We start from the raw sequence: 19907 nt of genomic DNA, 5'->3' as shown, positions 1-19907 counted from the left end.
GAGTTTCAGTGCGCTCGGGTCACCTTTAGATCAGACAAATTTCAAGGTTTTGCTGTTTCTGTTTCCTCTCCTGTTCTCTTTGTCCTTGTGGTTTTATGGGGGTGAGGGGATCTTCTTACTATATTTTTGGATAATTTTAGGAGGGAGTAGAGAAGCATCTAAATGAACAGTCATTCAGTTTTCAACTGAATAAGACAACCACAAAAACTCTCTCTCCCAAATAGCTACTCTGACTCACCCTAAAATTAAACCACAAATTTCAAAGCATTTAAATATAAGACTATTTCACAGAAAGTGTCATTTGGGGATCATATTCAAGGGAGAAAAATTATTACAAGACATAATTACTCTCAACAGTCTCCCAACTGCTTTAATTGTGAATAATTAAGAAAAATAAAACAAATTCAGGAAAGGCTCTTAAAGGAATGTTTTTACAATGAGGAGAATGCTTGAGAGAGGGAGAGAAAGAGAAATAAAGGTACACTAGCACCAGAATGAAGTAGTAACAGCAAAGAAGAATTTATAATTATTTCTCAAGAGAGAGAGATCAGAATGACCATGACTCACCAAATCAGTCTGGATTCAGTAAAAAGTAATGACAGGAGGGAGCACAAGTGACACCTGTAATTGGGTTAGAGGAATCAAGGGAATATTTTTGCAGAAAGAAAAAAGCAAAATAAGCAACTGTTAGAACGACCACCAAGGGATAATGTATAGGTCTATGTCACAGAAAGTTCAGTAAGAAGAGGGCCCTCTAACAGGGGATCAGAAAAGTTCTGAAGAAAAAAGAGGAAACTAATGAACTCCTCTACAAGACAGAAACAGACTCACAGACATAGTAAACAATCTTATGGCTACTGGGGAAAAGGGGGTAGGAAGGGATAAATTTGGGAGTTTGAGATCTGCAAAAGTTAACCGCTATATATAAAAAATAGATACAAAAGAAATTTCTTCTGTATAGCACAGGGATCTATATTCGACATCTTGTAATAACCTTTATGAAAAAGAATATGAAAATATATATATATATACATGTACATATATATATATACACACCTAACTGGAACATTATACTGTACACCAGAAATTGACACATTGTAACTGACTATACGTCAATTAAAAAAAAAAAGAAAAGAAAAAAGAAAAGTTCTGAAAATTCCCTTGGAATAAACCATCCACATGCATATGTCAGATGAAAGCACTGCATAAATAGAAATCTGCTTTTGACTTATCCATGGAGGGAGGCCTTGCTCTTGGTTAACAGCTAGAAGGATTTTCAAACAATGAGGGTGCTTCAATATTCCTGCCTTCTCTTCCTCCCTCCTCAATCCACAAGAAACAAAAGGATAAAAACAGGGGAGAGTCTTGCTAAGAAAGGTTGTCAAGGAGGATGAGGGAATGAAATCAAATTCTCACTCCTGAACCAAAACTCTGAAAAGAATCAAATACAAAACACATTTAGCCCCAGTGCCAAGAAACAGATCAGAATTCTGCAGGAGATGGAGGTTGCCTTTTGGCAAACACAGGGGACAAAAAAATGAAACAAAGAAACTCCACCAACCCTAGTACTTTGGAGCCACAGACTAGTTTTCGTGGATGTCTGTACTCTTGATCTGCAGATGCAAAGAAGTGATGGAAGAGAAACCTCAGCCAGCTGGCTTTATGCTTAACTGGCACTTCTTCATGGATATAAAAAGGCAGTGAGAATTTCCCTTAGCACATCACATTTAAGGATGAAAGTCCTAATCAAGCAGTAGTTGGACCTGTCAAAGGCATAAATTCAGTTTTCCAAGAGCTTCAATGAAATAAAAATCTGACCCACAGGCCAATATTTGATTCCAATAATCCTGGACAGCATATGTGGCCAGCAGTGATACTTCATTTCACAACTGAGTAAATCTGCAGAATTTGAATACTCTGGTGTCTATACCAATCTTATGCCATCAGAAATCAATGAATTACTGCCATATGGATTGTCAAGTTGCCTCAGATTCGTTCCACTGTGAAAATTCTATTTTGAAACTCAAAACCCCACAAAACTTGATTAATGACCCTCCTGCTGCAATTTAGATCATGTCCAATTTTTCTCTATTTTAAAGAATGCTTGAAATGTACAGCTTTATAACTTTTTTCTATACACATTTCCTTAGGATGAATTATTAGAAGTAAAATGGATTGGTCAAAGTCTTATAAATTATATAAAATTTGATGAATACTAAAACTGTCCTACAGAAGACTGTACCATTCCACAACTTCACCAGAGGTATAAAAAGTTGACACCATGTTTGACAGTATATCTCTTTAACCTTCACTAATTTCATGGGTGACAAATGGTCTCTTGGTTTTATGTCACATTTTTAAATTACCAATGAAGGATCAATATTTTTAATAGGTTACTGACTTATTGTGAAATGTTTTATATATTTCAAATGTTTTGCACATTTTCCTATTGGTTTTCTTTTTTCTCAACAGCCTATGAGAATGCTTTCCTCAAGGAAATCCACTATTTCTTTCTTCTGCATATTTTCCTGGTTTGTATGTGATGTTAATTTTATGGTGTTTGATACACTGGACCACAAAGAAACTTAAAGTCTCAGGATTAGTATTTTCCTTTATGGCTTATGCCTCTTGATATGATACTTTTTAAAAAATTTCTTTCATGTTATATCCATACTTAGTTTCAAGCTAACTTAGAAAATTAAACTAGAAACAGGTAATCATCTGCCAGGGGTAGATGTCACAGAACACTGGCTTTTGTTTTCCTCAATTAAAATTTACTGGTTAAATGTCAATATAACCAAAAGGAGGAAGAAACATATGTGCCTTAGCAAGTGACATCCACTACTGCTATTCAAATGGACTGGGTTAACTCCACCAGCCCAAATAACATTTGGAGTCAGTAGCTTTAAACATTTTAATTTTAAATTCTCACATTGCTGTGCTTTTGAATCTCTCTGTCAAAGGGTTTCCACATTCATGATCCCCATCAGTCTTCAATTTGACATTATGAGATAAGAAAGGGAGATGTCGGCTTCCTTTAGTACAGATCAGGAGACCAAAGTTCAGAAGCAATGCTGACTGGCCTGCCCAAGACTCTCCAACCACTGAGGCTTGCAGGGTGTGAAATGCAGGTCTTGTGGATGCCTGGTCTAGTATTCTTCCCACTATACCCTGAAGAGATCTTCTGATGAGAACAAAGTAGTTATAACTGCAGGAGCTGGGAATAGAGATTTAGAAGGGGCATATCCTCTGGGCAAAAGAAAAAACAAAGAATTTTTTTCTTTCTATTACCTCATTCCCATTTTCTACCTCTTATAGCTAACTTTGTTAATGGAGAATCTCAGCACTTGCCAAATTGTCAAACTAATTAAAAATAATTGATTTGGATAAAACATTTTGCTAACGCTAGCTGGTTTAATCCTTAAGAAAGTAACAATGAACTTTATAAAATCTGAATCTGTTATTCCTAAAATGTATGTGATTTGGTAACGGGGTAAAGTATTACCAGGTCTAGTGTCTTTTTTGTGACACCACCAAATCTCTGATTCTCCAACACTAACTGGGTACCCAACCATGCCATTCAGTTTGGACACTAAGCATGTGGAGTTAGCATTAGACCCTACTGCTTAAGAGCTCAGCCCCACAGAATGCCCCCACTTCATACGCCAGCCACAAATGAGTGCTCAGGCTACCCACATTTCTGCCTGGCCCCTACAAATTTGGAGATTCTATCAAGGAAAAACCAGAACTGGACAGTAGTTAAAGCAGCAAAAACAGATTTTAATCAGTAACTATTGCAAAAGACGAAAGAGATCTCAGTATAGTGGAGATTTCTAGTCAAGAAGCAAAGTAGGGGTCAGTGGAGGAAGCATCAGGCGTAAAACGGGGTTCTGGCCAACCCACCCTAATGGGATTCTTCCTGAATGCAGGCCAGGGAGATCAAATATGCCCTGGGGAATAGTGGTAGATGAGGAATCTTATCAGATATCGAGGGTGATCAGATATGGAGGAGAGGGGTTCTGGCTAAACTGACTTAGGGTTCGTGCTACAACTGGGCTCTTGAGGACAAGGCCCAAGAATGGAACCTCATAGAAAAAATGGCTCAAAAGAGCCTGCCTCGAGTTCACCTAGTCAAGGAGAAAGTCTTTTGTCAATTTCCATGAGTCAGTTTCCAAGATCCACTAGAATGACTCACAGAACTCAGGAAAGCGCTTTACTTACTGTTACTGGTTTATTATCAAGTATACAGCTCAGGAACAGCCAAATGGAAGAGCTGCACAGGGCAAGGTGTGGGGGAAGGGATGTAGCCATGAGTTACTATATTGATGGTTAAGAACTATGTCACAGGTAATTAATACCTAGCTATGTTAGTTGTATGAAAAAAAACTACCACTCTATCAGAAAGGAAACACTGGAGTTAATATTCATTACTTTGTGGAAAAATATGCAAATGCATCTGCATATTTAAGGGAAAAAATTGTATTAAGTGTTTGATTTGTCACTCCCTCTTAAAAGCTACCAGAAACACATTTTAAATAGCTCTTGGGTAAGGTTTTTGTGGACTTGTGACACTTACCCCATCCTAAATTTAAAGTAGACGTACACCCAACCCTGAGAGAAACCCATGAATCTTTCACAAGTTGTTTTCGGCAAACATTCAGTTTAAGAATCTAATGATACCTTTTGCTCCACCTTCAAAAACTGAGCCAGTTCCTCCACAGTTAGGTGGTCTTTCTTGTCACTGTAGCTCAAGAGCAACAAATACAGGTCCCGCCGCAAGGACATCATTTTGTAAAAAACGCAGAACTCTTCAAATGTCAAAGTCCCCTGATTCTCATCTGTATCTGCTTCCTGAAAGAGGCACAGGAAGAACAAGGCGGTGTGAGAGTTTGAAATAGGAAATTCAGTGCTGTGTGGGAGACAGTATTTACTATAAAAAAGGTAATACACCTTTCACAAATGGTAAGCACCTTCATTTCAAGCACACATGGATCAACTTAATGACTACAGATGAGGCCACAGAAAAGTTTCACATTAGAAAGAATCAACCAGACAAAAAGGAATTTCTCCGATCACAGTAAATGAAACAATAATGAAAGCTTTAAAAAACTGTGTCTGGAAACATATGACACATTTCTAAATAGGAAATGAAACATATGTAAGTAAACACATGCACCAGTTATTAAAACTTGTGTGATGAAGTTAAAGCAGTTAGGGAGAAAACTGACGTTTTCAATTTATTAAAAAGCAAGGTAGATTAAAATCAGATAAGCTAATACTTCAACTCAAAAAGCTAGAAAAAAAACAAGTTAAGCTATAGAAAACAGAGGGAAATAAATTATAAACAAAAGGAGAACACAATGAAATAGAAAACAAACAGATATAACCTCAAAGGTGAGCGATTAAACCAAAAGCTGATCGAGGCGAGGGCTCCATAGCTCAGGGGTTAGATCACTGGCCTTGTAAACCAAAAGCTGGGCTTTTGAAGTAGCATTAAAAAAAAAAAGAGAAATCTTGGACAAGACTAACCATGAACAAAAGAGAGAAAACACATTTAACACATGATGAAAATAGCAGTCTCTCATCAGCTTCTGAACTGCAATTCAATGAAATGTTATTTTCATCTACTCCAGTGTCTCTCTTAATTCGGCACAGGTAGCTCATTGCTCTGATAGTCGTCAGCAGCGTGGCCACCTCTCTGCTTTTCCTCCATGGAAACCGGAAAAATTCATCTGGACTGATTTCTAATTGGAATTATTTGTTCCTAGTAATTATTGAGCAAGAATCTTTCACCACGTACCTTCCTTCAGATTGGCTGAATTTGTCATAAAGCCATTGGGGATAAACTATGAGCAACCAACCCAGTTACATGATCTTCTTTATTTTAAATGAACACAGTTGTAACAAAAACTGACCAGTAATGAATGGCTTTTTGAAATGCATAGATTTTGTGACGTGTGGTCACACGGTATATGGTTTTAAACAAAGTTTTGAAAGTCAAAGAGCATATAAAACATTTTTTTTAAGCTTTGCTAACTTTGGGTAAGTTATGAGCCAACACTTTGACCAACGTTTAAATCATACACAGTTTCTTTGTGAGGCTGACTGCTTTGCCTCCCATCACTTTAAAGGTAGAGATAGACTGATCTACAGAATGCCAACATTTTTGGTGTTTGAGGCTCTTGGTTGTAGAATCCTCACACCCTAAGAACTAGGTCAAAGGTTCATATTTCTGCCATAACTTTGTTTCAAAATATCTAACCCTGGATAGAGAGCTGATACATTTTTTAAGACTTCCTTGGAAATGCCTCAACAATTAAGAACAGTTAAGCTCTGAGGTTTAAACAACAGCATCAAAGACTTCAAAAGAAGCTACCCATACCTTAAAGGATTGTTTTTCTAAAAAATCGGTTGAATCTTGCACTGCAACAAAAAAGCAAAGAAAATTCTAGGAAGGCTTTAATGTCTTCACCAGCAATTCAGTCCAAAAAAAATTTTTTTTTAAAAAGGAGGAAAGAAAATGTTCCTTAAAATACTACCAAGATTCTTGTTCCCATCCGAGCACTTACAGAACCCTGCCACATGCAAGACCTATGATAGAAATATCCCACATACAGAAGGCCCAGCTGCTTCTTCAGTCACGCCCCGCTTGAGACATCTTTAAAGCTTTAAATCTAAAGTCATAAAAAGAGATCTTAATGTTTTCTTAAAACTTCTCTAAAGCATTTACTTAAGACTTGCAAAGACATTTGACATAAACATTTCCTGGTCTGCCCTCTAAAATACTTGATACTTTAGAGATAAAAGGTATCTGAAGAGGGAAAAAATACAGAAGTAAAACCAGTTCAATATCTTATTTTATTTCTTTCTTACTTCCAAAAAGGACTGCCCAAATCATCATTTCTGTAGGTATAGACCTTGCCCTCCTCTTTAAGTTTGGCCTCTCTGGCTTCAGAAGCAGCTATCTCCCCCATACCATGAACATCTCCTATGGAAGGAACAGATGGGGAGGCAGGGCTCCCCACAACAGGACAAAAGTGAGATGTCACCAGGAAGGCCGGGAACATGGCCAACCTCTCCATACAGTTTAAGGACAGTTCGCTCCTTGTATGACAACTAATTTCCCCTCCAGAGTCCCTCACTCCATCTCTGGTTCCTTCCACAGCCTATCTCATTCCTTCCTCTTCTTTCCTTTCCCTCATGTTGTTCCTCAGTGCAATGGGACTTTGCACTGATGTTTCCCCCAGTACAACCATCTCCAGCTTCCAAGGACAGGACCACAGGATCCGTGACTGTAAGAGGTCACAGATCCACGCCAGCCTCCATCTTCCATTCATTGCTGCCACTCACACCTCATGTTGTCTCTGCCCTTACCACCTCTGAGAGCATGTAGCTAGGAAACAAAATCTCTTTTGGGGAGGGTATAAACTCAGTGGCAGAGCACAGGCATAGCATGTGTGGGGTCCTGGGTTCAATCACCAGTATCTCCATTAAGATACATACATACATACATACATACACACACCTAATTACCTCCCCCTCCAAAAATAAAATAAATAAAATGTATATGGAAATTCAAATGACCTAAAATGGCCAAAACAATTTAAAAAATAAAAATAAATAAACCTAATTACCAATTACCTACCCCCCTAAAAAAAGATGAACATTTTTAAAAAAGGAAAGAAAGGGAGCACAAAACATTAATCATAAAATACCACCCCTATACTTATTTTTACACATAAACAAATATCACCTACCTAGTCACTTAGAAAATCATTGCAAAACATAGATTATGCATATGACTTCTCTCCAAATAAGAGCCTTTCCTAAATTAATATTCCAGTTAATTACTAGCAATGACATTATTTTTGCACCAAATTCAACTTAACAGAAATCGCTTCTGCTCCTTGGACGGAAGAGTAAATACAGCCTCAACTGGGCACCGCAGGTGAGTTCGGGCCCAAGGACTTTCCTCAAGGACCTACCCACAGGGAAAGGGCGTCTCAACTAACACCAACAAGCAGTGGAGTGAATTTCTGGACAGCTTCCTAAATGGTAGGAGTGATACAGCACTTCTAAGCCTTATGGATTCTAAATCTTAAACTCCTCTGAAACAAAAGAGAGGGCTCTTGAGGATTTTGCCAAGGGCTATTTTTTCATGTTACTTTGTCTTTATTCTGATCCTCACAGCAGCCTGTGACATCAGCAGATGAAATATTATCACCCTCTATAGGGGAACTGATCAAGTTACCCCATTATTTAAGTGTCAGGTGCCTATAATTACTCTCCGAAAACAGCAGCGATAATATCAAAGCATTTTAGTATGTGAAATTGTGGATGCAGGTTAAGTTTAGGAAGCATTTCTTTTCCTTGAGGGAATACAATTTCTCTCTCTTCAAAGAAAAAGAGAACAACATAGAGCAGGTAATATCAACTTCCAACAAGACAAAATAGCCTTTTGAAATATCTCAGCACATCAGTCACCTCCCATGTGTATATTATGTAAAGACAACCCCATGGGAAAACATACCTGAAACATTTGTCTGACTTTTCTCCGCGGCAGATTGACATTTAGTTTATGCATCAGTTGGTGTATCTCTTCAATGTTCAATAAGCCATCACCATTCTTATCAGCTTCCTCAAAGGTCTGCTTCACCCACTTGCAGAAAAGTCAAGAAAAACTCTTGTGTTTTTGTCAAAAGAAAAACTGCTTTCCCGGAATATTCACAGGACATTCATCATTAACACCAAACTTGAGAAGAAAGTCCTTTAAGGAGGCCCTGCAATCACAGGCTTTCAGTTTCATGAGGTACTAACAAAGACAAGTTCCAAATTTGCAAATATAAACTAGTATATATAAAATAGATAAACAACAGGTTTCTACTGTACAGCACAGGGAACTATATTCAGTATCTTGTAGTAACTTATGGTGAAAAAGAATATGAAAATGAATGTATGCATGTACATGTATGACTGAAACATTATGCTGTAACCAGAAATTAACACATTGTAATGGACTATACTTCAATTTTTAAAAACATTTAAAAATAAAAAAGAAATGGGGGGAGCACATATAAGTGATTCCCTTCACCATGAAATGAGACTCAAACCAAATCATTGGGAAGCTTTTTTAACTCAAATATTTTATCTAAACAGTTAAAGCATCTCAATGATGTAACGAAACCCCAAAGACACCAAATTCAGGCCTTATCTTCTCCCTCCGTGATTTTTGCATCAAGTACTTTTTTTACCTTCATAATACCCCACACTACATGATCTCTTCAATTCCCTTTTCTCAGTCCCACACTCACATTTAGAAATTTAGACCATCTTGTTCAATCTCCTCATTGTTCAGATAAAAGAAGAGAGGGAGAAATTTGGGAAGTACTAGTAAGAGAACTGGGCCTCACACCTACGTCTCTTGCAACCTGGTCTAGCATTCTTGTCTCCTACACAGAAGGCCTGTCTCTATGCTGTGCCTCTTCCTATTGCTAAGCTTTGCTGGTTCTTACCTAATAGACCCCAACTTCTGAATCAAGGGCAGTGATAGAAACTACAAGCCTGACAGGCTAGAGTTTGCTCTCAAAGCTCAGGAATGACACCAGATGCCTGAGGACATGAGTTTAGATACAAAGAACTTACATCATGTGAAGAGAGATTTGAAAAGACCCTCCGGAAGACGAGCCTTGGGTTGTTTTACATCGTGAGGAAGAAGAGTTATGGCAACAAATGGAAGAGTTTTAGCAGGGGGCTTTTTAAAAATGTATGATTCATAGTTGTTGGGGGTAAATTACAGAAGTTAGGAATGGTGTGTATACTTAGTAAACCAAACTGCGCTTCAAAATTCAAAGGGCAATGAAAAGAGGAAAAGAATGAAGGTGATGGAATAAAACCAGTAGGGAAAGGCTTAGGTTTAAATCCAAGAAATGGGAGAATGGGAGTAGGTCAGAAGAAAGGATGAATGAGTAATATTAGTTTATCAAGCAGGTGACATCAAACTGAGAGATTTTCATTTAAGACAAAAGACTAACTAACCTCCCAGTACTAACTCAGAACACTTACATTTCTTACAGGAGTCAGATTATGACTATAGGAGATTGTACCTTATAAAGTAAAAACAACCAGAAAGTTAAAGTCTTATTTCTTCTAAAGTAAAATAGAAGTGATTTTTCAATAGCAACTACCTGTTTCACATTTTGTCCCCTTCATAACACTTGAAAATAACCAGCCCAGTTCTTCCAAATTCAACTGTTCCTCGTAGAGTTCAGGCAGGACTTCATTCGATATGATACCTGGAAGTTAAAGGGTGACCCAGGACTAGGGGAGAAATGACTGAAGAATCACCAGAGTGAATCACTTGGGGCAATTACTAGTAAGTACCTGAATCCCATTTTTCCCTGTTTTCTGGGAACACAGTGTCCATTTCATAAGCTCTATTTCTGTTGACCGTAACACTGCTCTGTGCCCCATGAAATAAATTCATTAAAGAAGTGATGAGATGAGTCCAAGGATAGCAGTATTTCCATCCTTTTATTCTGTACTTCTTTACCCAAGCATCTCACTGACTTCTCCAGAGAGTAAGCAGAGGCAAGCAAACTCTAAGCATGGATATTCTGCAGAAACAAACCATTCTGGGTCAGCTTGTCTCTGCAAGACCTTCAGTGTCAACACACAAGCTGGTATTGACGATCAGTCTAGGAGACATGCGGTTGGTAAGGCAGAAACAGAGATAGAATCGGACCAAGAAATACACACCAGTTGGGGTTCTATGCTGACCTGGCCCTGTGACAGAGGGCCACTTATATCACTTCTTGGGGCTTCTATTTCTTCATCTACCTTGTCAGTGAGCATAACTAGATGACCTGGAAGCCCCTTCCAACTCTAGGATGCTATGAAAGGAAAAACCATTCTCTCAGTAACAGTACATATGGTATAAGATACAACGGCAGGTAAAAGTATTCTGATATCTCAAAGTTCTTCTTCATAATTAAGATATGAGCACCCAAGAAAGCCCTGAACTAATGATTCACAGCCATGTGCATGATAAATTTAAGAAAAGAGATAGTAATTCCACAGAGAAAAACTAGGAGAGTAAAAACTGAATGAAAAGTTACAGCCTCATTTTTTTTTTATCAAAAAACTTTGGAAGAATGTAAATAAAGCATTGAGTGTTATTATTTAGTGCAGGATAGGGACATTTTTCTGTAGAGGACCTGATAGTAAATACTGTAGGTTTTGCAGGCCATTCAGTCTCAATTGTAACTACTTAACTCTACCATTGTTACCAGAGACAATCCACAAGTGAACTGGCATGGTTATGTTCCAATAAAACTTTATCTGTGGATGCTGAGATTTGAATTTCATAAAATTTCATGCATCACAAAATTTTATTCTTCTTTTGATTTTTTTCAACCATTGAAAACCCATTCTTAGCTCAGGAGCCCACATAAAAAGAGGTGCTGGGCCAGATTTGCCCTTCAGGCTGCAGTTTGTAGGACTCCTGATTTACAGGGAAGGTGTGAGGCTTCAGTTTACAACATCCATGGGACTGCCTCAAGTCTTCTAGAGGTGAAAATTTCCCTAGTGGTATTGACAGGTAAACTGGGGGAATCGTGGAGGAAAAAGATCTGACAGATGAAAATGCTGAGATTGGGCACCAATGCCATCATCTTTGCGTGCTGGGGCCACCAAGCTTTCAGATGTCAATTTATCTGAACAGGAAAGCAAAAGATTAGCCAATCCTAATCTCTTGTGAGCAATTACAGTAGCTACTATTTATAAAATGCCTGCTATGTGCTGGACAGCATTCGAAGCACTTTGTGTATAACAACTCATTTGATCATCACACCACTACATAGGGTGTGTGCTATCATTAGCATCATCACCATGTTAGATAAAGACTCTGAAGCAGAAGAGCTGAGGTGACTCCTTCAAAGTTACACTGTACATGGCAGGGTCGGGGCTGAACCCCAGACAGGGCAGCACCCGTCTCAGTCCTCAACCACAACACTAGATTGCTTCTGACAGAAGTGAGTGCTGCATCTGCTGCCATTCCACATGGCCATCCTGCAGAAGTAACTTGGATTTCACTTTATACTGGATGGATTTTCTTCATACAACCATTTAAGATTCATTAATCTCATTATTCATTCACAGTTGAAATTTTCAGGCCTAATTGAAATGTAATGATAATGAACATCCCAGCTCTGTTCTCCTCAATTAATGTAATTAAATGTGTATCAAATCAAGAATGTCATTCGATTATTAAGATATTATCTAAACCCTTACCAAATTCTGACAAATCTGTATGAGAGTGGTTCCCTGACTCAACATAACTTTCCCTGTTTTTGACATCAGCTTTCTCTTCATTATTCATTAATTTCCTGTTTCCTTTTCTTTCCTCACTGTCATAAATATCAGCTCTTCTGTATTTTCTCTGTGTAGTTCTGGGGTACACTTGCTTTCCAGATAGCATATTTTTCAGAATAGGAAATTTCTCAGCCCTTAATCTGATTAATTTACATATGAAAACATTCCATTGCTAGTAAACATGGACAAAACAAATTAGGTTCAAAAACCTATTCACCTAAGCTGGTATATATTCAAGCTACAATATTAAAACTTTAGGATGTTAAATGTAATGGCCAAAATAGCCACAAAGAAAACAGCTATAGAATTTACACAAAAGGAAATGAGAAAGGAATTTAAACATTTTGCTATGAAAAAATCAACACAAAAGACAGTAATGCAGGAAACAAGGAACCAAAAAAGCTATACAGCATAAAGAAAAGAAACAGCACAACAACATGTTAATCCTTCCTTATCAATAATCATTATAATGTAAATGGATTAAACTCTCCAATCAAAAGACAGATTGACAGAATAGATAAAAACTCATAACCCAACTATATGCTATCTATAAGAGACTCACTTGAGATCCAAAGACACAAAGAGCTTGAAAATGAAAGGACAGGGAAAAATATTCAATACAAATCATAACCAAAAGAGAGCAGGGGTGGCGATACTAAATTCAGATAACAGAGTTTAAATCAAAAAAAGTAATAAGAGACAAAGAAGGACATTATGTATTAATAGAAGTCTCAATACAGCAAGAAGATAAAGCAATTACAGACATTTATGCATCTAATGACAGACTATCAAGATATATACAGCACAAACTGACAGAACTGAAGGGAGAAAGAGACAGTTCTACAGTAATACTTGAAACTTCAATACCTCACTCACAATGATGGATAGAACAACCAGACAGAATTAAGAAAACAGAGAATTTAAACAACACAATAAACCAACAAGATCTAACCGACACATACAGACACTGTATCCAACAACATATACATTCTTCTCAAGTGCATAGGGGACATTTTTCCAGGATAGATTATATTTTAGGCCACCAATTAAGTCTCAATAAAAAGATAGACAGCAGAAAGAAGGAAATAAGATGAGAGTGGATATGAAATAGAAGAACAATTGAGAAAAATCAATGAAGCCAAGTAGTTCTTTCAAAAAAAATCAAGAAAACTGACAAACCTTTAACTGGGTGGACAAAAAGAAAAAGAGAAGAGATCAGTACTAAATCAGAAAGCAAGGTGGGGGCATTACTACCTATTCTACATAAATAAAAGGGACTGTAAGAGACTACTGTAAACCACTGTACACCAACAAATTGGATACCTAGACGAAATGGACAAATTCCTAGAAACAAAAAACCGACCAAAACTAAACCACAAAGAAATAGAAAATCTGAATAGATTTATACTTAGCAAGGATATTGAATCAGTAATCAAAAATCTCTCAACAAAGAAAAGTCCTGGATTTGATGGCTTCACTGGTGAATTCTACCAAATATTTAAAGAACAAATACCAATCCTTCTCAAATTTTTCCCAAAAAATTGAAGTGGAGGGAACACTTCCTAACTCATTCTATGAGGCCAGCATAACACTGATAACAAAGCCAGACAAAGACACTGTAAGACGACTATAGACCATTATCTCTTATTTACATTGATGCAAAAATCTTCAACAAAATACAGTTGACCCTTGAACACCTTGGGTCTGAGATATGTGAGTGCACTTATATGTGGATTTTTTTTTCAATAGAGAAGTACTGTAGCGCTACACAATCTGCAGTTGGTTGAAACCACAGGTGCAGAACCTCGGATTTGGAGGGCCAGCTGTAAAGTTATACTCAAATTTTCAACTGCTTGGAAGGTCTGTGCCCTAACTCCTGCATTGTTCAAGGGCCACTAATAAATAAAATTCAACAGCATGTTAAAAGGATTATACATCATGACCAAGTGGGATTTATTCCTGGGATACAAGGATGGCTCAACGTATGAGAATTAATCAATGTAATATGCTGTATCAACATAATGAAGAAAAAAAAACCACAATCATCTCAACTGATGCAGAAAAAGCATTCAACAAAATTCAACATCCTTTCATGATAAAAACATTCAACAAAACAGGAATAGAAGAAAACTACCTCAACATAATGAAAGCCATGTATGAGAAAGACCACACCAAATACTACATTCGATAATTAGAGACTGAAAGCGTTTCCTCTAAGGTCAGGAACAAGACACAGATGCCTGCCTTCGCTGCTTCTGCTCAACATAGTGTTAGGAAGTTCAAGCCAGAGCAACTAGGCAAAAAAAAAAAAAAAAAAAAAGAAAGATAAAGAAAAGGCACCCAAATTGGACAGGAAGAAATAAAATTATCTCTGTTTTTAGATGATATGATCTTATATGTGGGAAACTTTAAAGATTTGCAGAAGAGCAGAGCAATACCACCCTTCTCACTAATTTATTTTGCTTTGAAAAAGTTATTTTTCATAAAAACATGTCAATATGTAATAGAGTTTATCATATTTTAATGAGATATTTTTGAAGTTCCCAGATTTAATTTCTAATATGACAGCAGATGGAACCCAAATAAAAACTCTTTGGAGTCTTCAGTTTTTAAGAATGCAAAGCAACCTGAGAGCAAAGTCCAATTATGTTCATTTCCCTTGTCAGAGGTGGGTTTAGGATGGGTCTGCAATTGCATTTCTGGCCAAACTCCTGGAAACTTTCTTTGCTCTTAAAAAAAGAGTTTATAAGAAGAAACTCTGCTTCCTCTGGGCAGGGCTTCTCTGTGTTTGGAGCTGCCACAGATCTCTTTAACCCAAAGGTATCCAGCTACAGGACCAAGCCAACACGCCAAGAATGGCAGAACCAAGTCTCTGATGACATTACTGAGCCACTGAATTAACCAACTCTTGAAACTGCTCCACCTCAGATCTCTTGTGCATGAGAAAATGAATATTCTTTATTGTTTCAGGCACTGTTAGTATGGATCTGTGGTTTGCCCCAGAAAGCATTCTTAATGATTCAGTATTCGTTTTTTATCAAATGTAAAGGAGTTAAGACCCAAACTCACAGAAAAAAAGCACAGTAAGTTAATCCCTATGTTTGTGTTTTGTTCATTTATGAATCCTAGGTGCATTTAGCTGCATGTTGTGAATACCGATGGAAACATCACGACTCATCAGCTTCGACCTTTGCACAGTCGACATCCTTCTATGGACTGAGTATTTCCACTCTGCTCCAACAACGCCCTGGGTGAGGGATTACAGCCAGAGCAGCACAAGCTCATCACTCCTGGAGAAAAATTCGGGTGCAAGAGCAAGGAGGCAGCACTATTCCCCACATGGACAAGGCGATCATGTTCCTTTAAGACCGCTCAAAATGTGAACAAGGGAACCAGAGCCGTCAGCAAATCTAATACCCTCGATTTACAGAGAAGGAAACTGTGGCCAGAAAGGCCAAGCATGCCACGTGAGCAGCTTGAACCCAGCAGAAGAGGTGCCTTCAGACCAAGCACATGAATCACTGATCTTGTCAGCACCGCAGGACCATGAGAATAGGTTTAATCAAGAATGAGGCTCGGACTCCACTTCCTTGAACCGTTCAGAGAGGGTCAACCCTGTTAAGTAAAAAAATAACTTCCCCTTGAATATCAATCAGTTCAGTTTCCAAACTGTGAATTAAGAAGAGAGAAAAAGCAGGAAAGAACTTAATACCGGGCACATAATTGGAACCCCAAAAGCATTTGTTAAACTAAAAGGGCTTCCTAACAAAGTAGGATTTTCTCTAATTCAAATAGGTGCTTCCCCAGCTACCTCATCTCTCTTAGGAAACTTCAGGCTGCTTTTGGAGACTTCTCAGATTGTGACGCCAAATCCAGGCTCCTCAGAAGAAGCCTGCTCCTGAGTTCACACCAGCTCAACTTCCTACATGTTCTGTATGTTCGTTTACTTGGGGTGAGAGTGAGGAGGGGACAGAAAAGTGCTCGGGAGAGGTAAATAAAGAGACAGCAAGGAAAGTGGCTTTAAGCCTCAAAATTATGGGAAAATACAGTCTAATCCTTACACACACACATACACGCACAGTTCAAATTTAACATTCTAGGGTGGATATTGGTCGTGGGTCCTCTGCCTTTTAGCAAGAGAGTCTTCGTCACTGATGCCAGCCATCAGGTACTTGAGGCCTGTGATCCAGGTGCGGGCCTCCTCGGGATTGGAGGTGATGAGATCCAGGGACTCCATGTGGTTGCCATGGTAGATGGTGAAGCAGCAGCTGGGGTCGAAGCTCCCCTCAGCCTGTCTGTGGAATATCTCAGACTGTCGGCCCTCAGTGACTTTGTAAATGGAGTCAATAAGAACTGTGGGGGAAGGGGGAGACACAGTTACGTGGCAGGTGAAGATATGCGTACGGATTAAGAGAAAGAAAAGCCAGATCATCTTAAAATCTAAAAATAAGATGAACACATCCATCATCTGTGAGCTGTGGTGTGAAGTTCGAATGTGAAATACAAGCTTCATCGTTTCCTGCCAGGAACCTTCTCCACGTACCCCTTTATCTCTCCAGGGTGCTGGGTCGGGATGTGTTGAAATTTATGACAGTAAGACAGATATGCCTGGTAGGGCAGGAAGACTGGGAGAAAAGGGGGCTATAATATGTCAAATGTGTGGTTTCTACATTTATGCAGGGAAAACATACAAAGACCTAGAGCCGACTTTGGCGACTTATAATACGCGTAAGATGACAGTTCAACGTCAAAGGGAAAAAAACACATTTGGTAGGAACTGAACAGCAGAGCTAAATGTGATTGGGATTTATAGAGAGAAAGCTGTGAGGGTGAAGGCAGAGCAGAGCTTAGAGAGGCGGGGGCGGGGAACCAGGTGGCGGCCCAGGGGAAGAGACATGAAGACACGGAAACGCTGGACCCGCAGCAGGGATGCTGAACAGGCTGTTTACGCTGGAGTGAGAAGCTCAAGAGGGAGAGTAACGGGAGACAAAGCTGGAAAGGTAGGTAGAGGCTAGATCTGGGGGAGCTGGAGTAAGACCAGAGATCAGCATTATTTAGGTGGGGCAGCCACTGCAGGTCTGCATCAGAGAAGCATTGGAAAGGAGGATTACTTTAGATTAAAACAGTTTTTTGTTTGTCTGCTTACTTGTTTTGGCACATGAATGAGAATTGTTGCATTTTTTTTAATATCTTCTTTGGGGGAGCAGCTAATTCGGTTTATTTTTCTACTTATTTAATGGAGGTACTGGGGATTGAACCCAGGACCTCATGCATACTAAGCCCACGCTCTACCACTGAGCTGTACTCTCCCCCTTGAAGTGCTGCAATCACATTGATTGCCCATATACACCATCCACCCGTCTGCTCTGCCTTACTGGCAGAGTCCCAATTTTTCTCTCTTTCAAGTCATTCTCCACATGACTCATGGGGAAATGAGCCTGTGCCCAGCCCCAGGGCAACTTCTGGTGGGTCTAAGCCATTGGGGTGGCCCCATTGCTATGTCCTCTGACTGATTTAGTTGTGGGAACGTAACCCAGTTCTAACCAAGGAGACACGGGCACTCTGCTTTGAGGGAAGGGCCTGGGAAGGGGTTCTTCCTCTCTAAAAAAGAAAGAGATGGACCTTTTCTGCATCTTCACGATTCTAGCAGTTGTGAAGCCATGTTACTGCTGCCTTGATTACAAGGTCAACACACAAGGGACAGAGCCAAGATCACTCAGGGAAACAGAACTAGAGACTCAGCACCCCACACCTGTGGCCAGACAATCTCTGCGTTTCTTGTTATGCCAGAGAATAAATGTGTGCATTGTGTAAGCCTGATTTCATCCTGGTCATCTGTGACTTGGACAGGAAAGCATCTTAATTGACAGGGGCAGAAGAAATTAGAGTGGAGACTGGTTAGGAGACTTCAAAACAGGCCACCAGAAAGTTGAAGAGAATTTGGGTCAATAAGGTTCCTGTGAAAACAGGAAGGAAGGAGCAGACGAAGAGAGACGTGACGGAGGACCAAATGCAGACTTGGTGCTGAGTGTAAAAGGTGTGGGAGAGGCTTTACGGAGGAGGCAGATCAAAGCTATTTTACTTGATGTCATTAAAACAACTCTGTTATCTCATTCATCAGTGAACCGTGCTCAGAATATGGCCATATACATTAAATCCCATTGGATTTATAATGTCCTTCACTTTTTATAGGAAAATAAAAGGCCTTTAGTGTAAAATCTCAATATCCCAACTGAAAAAAAATACATGTCTCCAATACAGGGGAAATATTACCATTTATTGCACTCATGGGTAAGAAAACTTTTACAGACTTAAATTCCCCCAAAATAATTAACAAAAGAATAAATGGTCATCACTTTTTTGGTCTCTCCACATTCTCTAACAACTGACCCTAAAACCTGCAAAAATAGGAAAGTTCTACAGATCTGAAGCTTCCACAGAGCCCACTCAGTTATAACCCATGTGTTACTGTGTTAAGCCAAGCAAAGAATCCAGAAGATGTCCTTACTTTTTGCCTTTTCGCTCTTCCGAGAGGGTCTCCATCGGAGGCGAGTCCGGTGCTCATCCAGGTAAAAGAGCCGGACGAGCCCTTTGGTCCCGCGCTTCAGTTTGATCATCTGTGTCCCCGACTGCATCACACTCATGCATCTTTCAACTGCAAACGAGATCACAGCACATTCAGCTCTCACCCAATGCACGTGTGCCCTGGTGTTCAGAAATCTTACTGTCAAATAAAACCTTTGACTCACACTCTCAAAACGCCAAGGACCACGAGACAAATTTAGAAGAGGTAATCTGGAAAGAGCAGTTCAAGAATTGATTCATCAGGCTTAAGCCAGTAAAAAGTCTTACTGACAGAAATAAAATTCTACTTCTAGATAAACAATGCATTACTGCTGCACAGAACATCTTTTGTTCTAACTGGCAACGCGCTTTTTGGTATAAGACCGACGGTAATTTGATACTTGAATTTATGTTCATAAAGCAAGTTCTCAGACTGCACATTAAATCTTGTGAGCTTTTATATAGCCAGCTGTAAAAACATCCTATGATAATACTTTAAAATGCAATTAACAAAAAACATGATTGGCAAAATGTTTCAGCAATTGTTGAAGGTGGATGATGGCAGTATATGGGTTTGTATTATTTCAATTTTAGGTATGCTTGAAAATAGCTAAACAAATCTTTTAAAATGTGATCAGAAAAAAATCAAGCTCTCACAATTGAACATAAAGTGTTTATTAATGAATTTAGCTGCTAGAATGTTCTACCTAGGGAAATAAATTGACTGAACTCAGGTAAAATCCAATCACTTATTACCCGTGTAAATGCTCTCATTTAAATTCTCTGCTTTGAGATGAACCTTGATGGAAGTGGGCATCTGCTGGTGTTGCCTGTTTCTCTTTCTTTGTTAATAGCACCCACTTTTCCTTTGGAAATACTTCTTTCCCATTTCATGTGCGTTTGGTGGCCTGTCACCTCAGTCAAGAAATGGGCACCTGACTTAAACTTAGAGCAAATCTGACTCCCTTCTAAGA

General features: G+C 38.9%; 2 protein-coding genes across 5 annotated transcripts in view; both read right to left on the bottom strand.

The window, feature by feature from the left end:
* Nucleotides 1-8702, bottom strand: part of LOC105066711 (1-phosphatidylinositol 4,5-bisphosphate phosphodiesterase eta-1) — a 76720-nt gene extending 68018 nt beyond the window's left edge. For both annotated transcript variants that reach the window (XM_045514499.2, XM_045514500.2), the window contains exons 1-2: nt 8531-8702; nt 4681-4851 (exon numbers count right to left, since the gene is read on the bottom strand). In XM_045514499.2, coding sequence (XP_045370455.2) covers nt 4681-4851; nt 8531-8584 — 225 coding nt within the window. In that variant the 5' untranslated portion in view covers nt 8585-8702. The remainder of the gene's footprint in view (nt 1-4680; nt 4852-8530) is intronic.
* A 3207-nt stretch (nt 8703-11909) lies between these two features.
* The window catches only part of LOC123615988 (1-phosphatidylinositol 4,5-bisphosphate phosphodiesterase eta-1-like), a 117672-nt gene continuing 109674 nt past the window's right edge, over nt 11910-19907 (bottom strand). For all 3 annotated transcript variants that reach the window (XM_074369190.1, XM_074369185.1, XM_074369197.1), the window contains exons 3-4: nt 18878-19024; nt 11910-16722 (exon numbers count right to left, since the gene is read on the bottom strand). In XM_074369190.1, the coding sequence (XP_074225291.1) occupies nt 16466-16722; nt 18878-19024 (404 nt within the window). In that variant the 3' untranslated portion in view covers nt 11910-16465. The remainder of the gene's footprint in view (nt 16723-18877; nt 19025-19907) is intronic.

This window comes from Camelus bactrianus, chromosome 1 (genome assembly GCF_048773025.1).
Source record: "Camelus bactrianus isolate YW-2024 breed Bactrian camel chromosome 1, ASM4877302v1, whole genome shotgun sequence".
NCBI classification, from domain to species: Eukaryota; Metazoa; Chordata; class Mammalia; order Artiodactyla; family Camelidae; genus Camelus; species Camelus bactrianus.
This window is presented reverse-complemented; position numbering and strand designations above follow the sequence as displayed.